This window comes from Leptopilina boulardi, unplaced genomic scaffold (assembly GCF_019393585.1).
Source record: "Leptopilina boulardi isolate dan_hultmark-lab unplaced genomic scaffold, ZJU_Lbou_2.1 LbouV2_342, whole genome shotgun sequence".
Classification (NCBI taxonomy): Eukaryota; Metazoa; Arthropoda; class Insecta; order Hymenoptera; family Figitidae; genus Leptopilina; species Leptopilina boulardi.
The window spans coordinates 853225-859528 of record NW_026137910.1 but is presented as its reverse complement, the minus strand read 5'-3'; the positions used below and the strand labels follow the sequence as shown (position 1 = coordinate 859528).

At 32.7% G+C, this 6304-nt stretch overlaps 4 protein-coding genes across 4 annotated transcripts; 1 reads left to right on the top strand and 3 right to left on the bottom strand.

Annotated features, from left to right (window-relative positions):
- Positions 1-645: 645 nt before the first annotated feature.
- LOC127285940 (histone H1C-like) lies at positions 646-1389 on the bottom strand. Its single transcript, XM_051312167.1, has one exon. It carries the CDS (start codon positions 1331-1333, stop codon positions 716-718), a length of 618 nt encoding a protein of 205 aa, XP_051168124.1. The 5' UTR covers positions 1334-1389; the 3' UTR covers positions 646-715.
- A 2434-nt stretch (positions 1390-3823) lies between these two features.
- On the bottom strand, positions 3824-4307 carry LOC127285941 (histone H3). The gene has a single exon (XM_051312168.1). It carries the CDS (start codon positions 4279-4281, stop codon positions 3871-3873), a length of 411 nt encoding a protein of 136 aa, XP_051168125.1. The 5' UTR covers positions 4282-4307; the 3' UTR covers positions 3824-3870.
- A 180-nt stretch (positions 4308-4487) lies between these two features.
- LOC127285944 (histone H4) lies at positions 4488-4867 on the top strand. Its single transcript, XM_051312172.1, has one exon. It carries the CDS (start codon positions 4537-4539, stop codon positions 4846-4848), a length of 312 nt encoding a protein of 103 aa, XP_051168129.1. The 5' UTR covers positions 4488-4536; the 3' UTR covers positions 4849-4867.
- Positions 4868-5811: 944 nt separating this feature from the next.
- On the bottom strand, positions 5812-6284 carry LOC127285943 (histone H2B). Its single transcript, XM_051312171.1, has one exon. It carries the CDS (start codon positions 6218-6220, stop codon positions 5849-5851), a length of 372 nt encoding a protein of 123 aa, XP_051168128.1. The 5' UTR covers positions 6221-6284; the 3' UTR covers positions 5812-5848.
- Positions 6285-6304: the final 20 nt, after the last annotated feature.

Sequence of the window (6304 nt, the reverse complement as noted above, 5' to 3'; positions counted from 1 at the left end):
GAAGATTTTTAAAAATACAAAAAAAAAAAAAATTTAACGTCTTTTTTCCAAAAATTTTTTTTTAATTGAACAAATTTTTAAACAGAAAAATTTAAGGTAATATATAATATAATCGTCTTCCTTACATCAAGACGAATCGATTGGTATATATAAAGTATAGATTTATTTGAAATTTAAAGAATTAATGAATGTTAAAAAATCAAAAATTCATGTTTCAACTAAAAATTTTTGTTTTTTTAAATTCAAGTTAATACATAAAATAATTGAATTCCTTGCATTGAAACGAATCGATTCGTATATATAAAGTATATGTTACACCCAAAATGCATTAAAATTTTCATTATTTTTCAAAAAATTTAAGTTTTCAACTCGAAGTGTTTTAAATCAATCAATTGAATTAGAGAATTTCATAGATTCCTCCACCAGGAAACAAAATGTTTATTTTATTTGTTCTAAATAAATATTAAAAGTTTTGAATCATAAAAATAAAGACAATAAAAAATGATCATGATAACCGGCTCAATTTGACAAAGTTTTAACTGTGAATTTCAGTATCATAAATATAACAAACTATTGTAATATATAATTGAATAGAAATAAATTGTTTTACAGAACAAACGAAATTCCTTCGTATAAAACGTGTGGTGGCCCTGAAAAGGGCCGTTTGTTTACAATCATCCATTGAAAATGTCACAAGAATGACATTTTCACCTCTTTACTTCTTGGCAACCTTCTTTGCTGCAGGCTTCTTAGCTTTGGGTGCAGCAGCTTTTTTAGGGGAAGCTTTTGCCTTCTTTGGAGCAGCTTTAGTAGTTTTAGGTTTGGCAGCGGTGGATTTTGCCTTTGGTGGTTTTGCCGCAACTTTCGGGGTCTTCTTCTTTTCAGCAACAGCTTTCTTGGTCTTGGCTACCACAGCCTTCTTCGGAGAAGCTGCTTTCTTAGCTTTAGGAGCAGCAGCTTTGGGTTTAGCAGCAGGAGTCTTGGCCTTGGGCTTTGTTTTACCTTCAGCTTTGGTGACGTTCAATTTGAAGGATCCTGCAGCACCTTTTCCCTTGGTTTGGATCAAGGCCTTATTGGCAACTGCAGCTTTCAAATACTTTCTGATGAAAGGGGCTTGCTTCTCGACATCGACTTTGTAGGTGGCAGCGATGTATTTCTTGATGGCTTGGAGAGAAGAGCCACCTCTTTCCTTCAAAGATGCGATGGCTGCATTAACCATCTCGGATGCTGGTGGATGACTGGCTTTAGCGCGTGGCTTCTTTGCCTTTGCAGCTGCAGCCTTTTTAGGAGTTGCAACTGCAGGCGCAGCTGGTGATTCTACTTTATCGGTCATTTCGATAATGAAATTTTCGAAAGAAAAAGTTTAGTAACTTTAGAAATACTCTCAAAGCAACTAGTGAAAGAGAAATGTAAATTTTTGCCCTGACGATCGGTGACCTAGGCAATTGCACGGACGGTGGAGAAAGACCCCTCCGCTCGTTCACCGCTCGCCGTTCGAATTCTCGGTAACTTAGGAACGACATTCAAAAAATTTGTTATCTTTTAAGTGTTAATACTTTGACATATTGTTGTAAATATCTTTAATTTTAATTGTACGATTATTGTACTTTTTAACTAACAAAAAATATCTTTTACTTTTATGTCATTCTTGGGTAAAATTCAACATTTTTCGAAGCACTGCTTACAACGATCGGGCGTAACAAGTTTCAAAAATTGTTAATAATATGTTAAAAAATTTCGTTGTTAAAAATTTAAATTTTTAAATCAATTCTCGATTTATTCCCCTTTATGAATATTTAATTTATTTATATTTTAACAATATATTGAAAGTGTTAGGAGTAGTTTAAGTTCAGCATCAGTTCAAATTTTTGATACGGAAAGCGCAAACGTTTAGAATGAATGCTTTGATCAATAATGAAAGAATTTAAACATTATTTTAGCATTGTTATATATATTTATAAATATTAAAATTAATTTTTTGTATTGAGGAATTTTTATTTTTAACTATGGACTTGCAAAATCACATAACTATTATACGCTCCAATAAAGAGTTTCTGTATATACATATATATTTATTACTTTTAGCACATTTACTAATTTATAAATGAATTTTAAAATTTCATTTTTTTAATCTTGAAAAAGGTGAATTATTTGCGGAAAGTATATAAAAAAATGTGATGAAAAACTGATAGTTAAAAACAATTAATGTGCAAAATAATTAATTTGTATGTACTGAAATTTGTATTAATCTTAATTTTTCATCAATGATTGAAGCATTAATAGTTTAAAATTTTTGTAAATTGAAACTTCATGGAATTAAAATTTAGATGAAATGAAATTCGGTTACTTTGAAAACTAAATCAATTAAAATTTGAATAGTTTAAAACTTAGATCGATAATTCTTTAGATATTGAAATTCCGTTGCTTTTAGTAAGTTTCGATTGATTGAATTTGCATTTAATTAAAATTTTATTAACTTAATTGAAAGAAGAATGATAAAAAAAATAAATAATTTACGAATAAATGAACAAATTGAAAATTTATTTATTTATTTATTTATAAAGGGGACTTCAAAAATAAAGTACCCTTTAAATACAAATTGTATAATATATGTGTATAATGTTGCTATTTAGAAAAGAATTAAACTAATTATTAAATAATAGATTACGCAGTGTTGTACTAAATGCATTTAAGTTAATATTAAAGAAATCAATGTCATTAGCAATCGTATTCGCCTTTATTGATAATCTATTAATGACAAAGTTAATTCCGTAATTTGTACTATGGTATGGTATTTGAAACAGTACATAATGTCTGGAATAACGTATTGGAATAGAAAATTTAATGAGTCATAGTAGAGGAAGACAATCAATGTATCCAGTTAAAATTTTAAAAAAGAAAAGTAAATCAAAATAATCAAATCTAGATGCAAGTCTGGGTATGCTCGCCAATGAACGTAAGTTGTCATATTCATGTGAAAATCTGTCATAACGAACATTTATTTGTCTAGCAAAAAATCGAAGAAAACGATTTTGAACTCGTTCGATTCTTACAAGATATTGAGCATAATATGGTCTCCATGACACAGAACAATTTTCAATTTGTGATCTAACAAATGAAAAGTAAAGCGATTTCAAAGTTCGTGGGTTATGAAACACTAAAACATTACTAATAACAAATCCGAGTGACCTGAGGGCACAGTTAACGATATTAGAAATGTGATAACTAAAAGAAAATTTTAATATTTTCTTTGTTTAGGCATAATTTTTTTCAGATTTCAAGTTTTCAAGAAATTATTAAAAAATATATAGGTATTATAAAAAAATGTTATACCTGAAAAGTACTAAGTTTTGACAAATTCAAGATCTTTTTCATGAATTTAAAATTTTGTAAACTTCATAAAAAATATTTTATTTTACAAGAATTTTTGCATATAAAATTTTTTTTTTTTATTAAAAATCAAAATATTTTTAAAGTAGACAAAATCATTTGAAATTTAGTTTTGAATTTTGTTAATCGGATTATTTGAATGGGAACTATAATTTTTTAAAATTCCCATGTTCGAGTCTAACTTATAACGTACGTAATTTTTGGTTTTCTGACAAGGAAACCATTTTTTTCCTTCAGCTGTTGTTTTTGCTGATAATAACAATAATAAATAATTGACAGTTTGTGAATAAGCCCTATAAATTTGAAACCAACTGGATCAATGGCTTTGTAAAAACTTTTTATCAATAATAATTACAAGAGAATTTGTTTTCTAATTTTTGAATGAATCAATGGAGCAGCCAAAAACAAAATAATTTCAACGTAAAAAAATATGTTGGCCCTGAAAAGGGCCGATTGTTTTTTGAAGGGGTTGTAAAAAAATTAAGCACGTTCTCCTCGGATACGACGAGCCAATTGGATGTCTTTTGGCATGATGGTGACTCTCTTGGCGTGGATGGCGCACAAGTTGGTGTCTTCGAAGAGACCGACGAGGTAAGCCTCGCTAGCCTCCTGGAGAGCCATCACAGCAGAGCTCTGGAAACGCAAGTCGGTTTTGAAATCTTGAGCGATTTCACGAACCAAACGTTGGAAAGGAAGCTTGCGGATGAGGAGCTCAGTGCTCTTTTGGTAACGACGGATCTCACGGAGAGCGACAGTTCCTGGCCTGTAACGATGGGGTTTTTTCACTCCACCAGTTGCAGGCGCGCTCTTTCTGGCGGCCTTGGTTGCAAGTTGTTTCCTCGGTGCTTTACCACCGGTGGATTTACGAGCAGTTTGCTTGGTACGAGCCATGACGATGTAGTTGGTTCAGTGACTAACACAATAATGATGTTGGGAGGGGGAAAATGCTGTATTTATAGACTTTTGCCTCCCATTGTTGAATAAGCTGCCAACAGGAAGGGGAGTTCTAGACACTTGATTGGTAGATTGAATTGTGGTGGGAGAAATGTGCAACACGATGTTATAAAATAACGCTCACTTCCCCCTCCACGCATTCTCAGTTTGTTCTTCGTTCGAGTTTGACGTACGAACTTTATTCTCTGAAAAATGACTGGTCGAGGAAAGGGAGGTAAAGGTTTGGGAAAAGGAGGAGCAAAGCGGCATCGCAAAGTTTTGCGTGATAACATCCAAGGTATCACCAAGCCTGCCATCCGTCGTTTGGCTCGTCGTGGTGGAGTGAAACGTATCTCCGGATTGATCTACGAGGAAACTCGTGGTGTTCTCAAAGTGTTCCTTGAGAACGTGATCCGTGACGCCGTCACTTATACCGAGCACGCCAAGAGGAAGACCGTTACTGCCATGGACGTCGTCTATGCTTTGAAACGTCAAGGCCGCACCCTTTACGGTTTCGGCGGTTAAATTTTCCTGTCATCTTACAAAACAATCGGCCCTTTTCAGGGCCACCAAATTTTCGTACTTTGGAATTTTTTGTTTCTTTGACATTTTTTTGTTTTGAAAAAAAATCTATTTCAAATAGAAAACCTTAATTTTTTATAACGTTTTTAAAATCAAGTTGATATTCAATATAACAATTATTTTTCAAAACTTCAAATTAATTTGACAAATATCCAACAGCTGTTTACACCTAATGGGCAAAATATTGTATTTCAATTAAATTATTTCGCTCGATTTTGTTACATCACCTGACGGGCAAAATAATCTATTTTTCTTATTTCGCCCGTTTTCTAAATCACATTTATTTCGACGGGCGAAATAGCCACTTTACACAGTCGTGTCTATTTCGCCCGTCGCGTAATCCGAGCAACCAAATGTTTGGTCAGTATTACAAACTTTGGTTAGGCTAACCAAATACAAAACAATTCTGTTTAGCATAATCAAAGTTCGATTATACTGACCAAACACTTTTCCAGTGTCCCCAAATGACAATATTATCGTAAAAATTGATATTTGCCGTAAGTTGCAATATTGCATTGCGTAACATTAAAATTATAGAATTTAATATTAATTTTTAAAAATAATATATTGAGAAAAGAAAGATTTATAAAATTCGATAAAAAGAGAAATTTCCAAGTCTAAAATTATAATTATACTTAAATATTTGCAATCTTAGTAAAATGAGCCTCAATATTTAATTAATTCACTATTAAGTTTCCTTGCGTCTATTCCTCAGACTAGACTGTCAAAATAATTTTTGATACTTGACATTTGTTATTACATTAATATAACGATTGTAATGTAGTTTTATTTAAATAAACGTAATAATATTAAATATAAAAATGTAACTAAAGTCATGCTGTATACTCTAAAAGGTATTAAATTACAGAACAAAAGTTATTCCTTCGTAAAAAATTTTGTTGGCCCTGAAAAGGGCCGATTGTTTTGTTGGAGAGATCAAGATTTACTTGGAGCTGGTGTACTTGGTGACAGCCTTGGTGCCTTCAGAGACGGCGTGCTTGGCGAGTTCACCAGGAAGGAGAAGCCTGACAGCAGTTTGAATTTCCCGGGAGGTGATGGTGGACCTCTTGTTGTAGTGAGCCAAGCGGGAAGATTCAGCAGCGATACGTTCAAAGATATCGTTGACGAAGCTGTTCATGATGCTCATGGCCTTGCTGGAGACTCCAGTGTCGGGATGAACTTGTTTCAACACCTTGTAGATGTAGATGGCATAACTTTCCTTCCTCTTGCGCTTCTTTTTCTTGTCAGTCTTGGTGATATTTTTTTGAGCCTTGCCGGCTTTTTTCACAGCTTTGCCACTTGCTTTAGGAGGCATTTTCGATTTTCAGAGAGAGAAACAGTACGTCTGAACTCAACGAGAATACAGAGTGAAATGATGAAAAAATTTGAAAACCCGTCC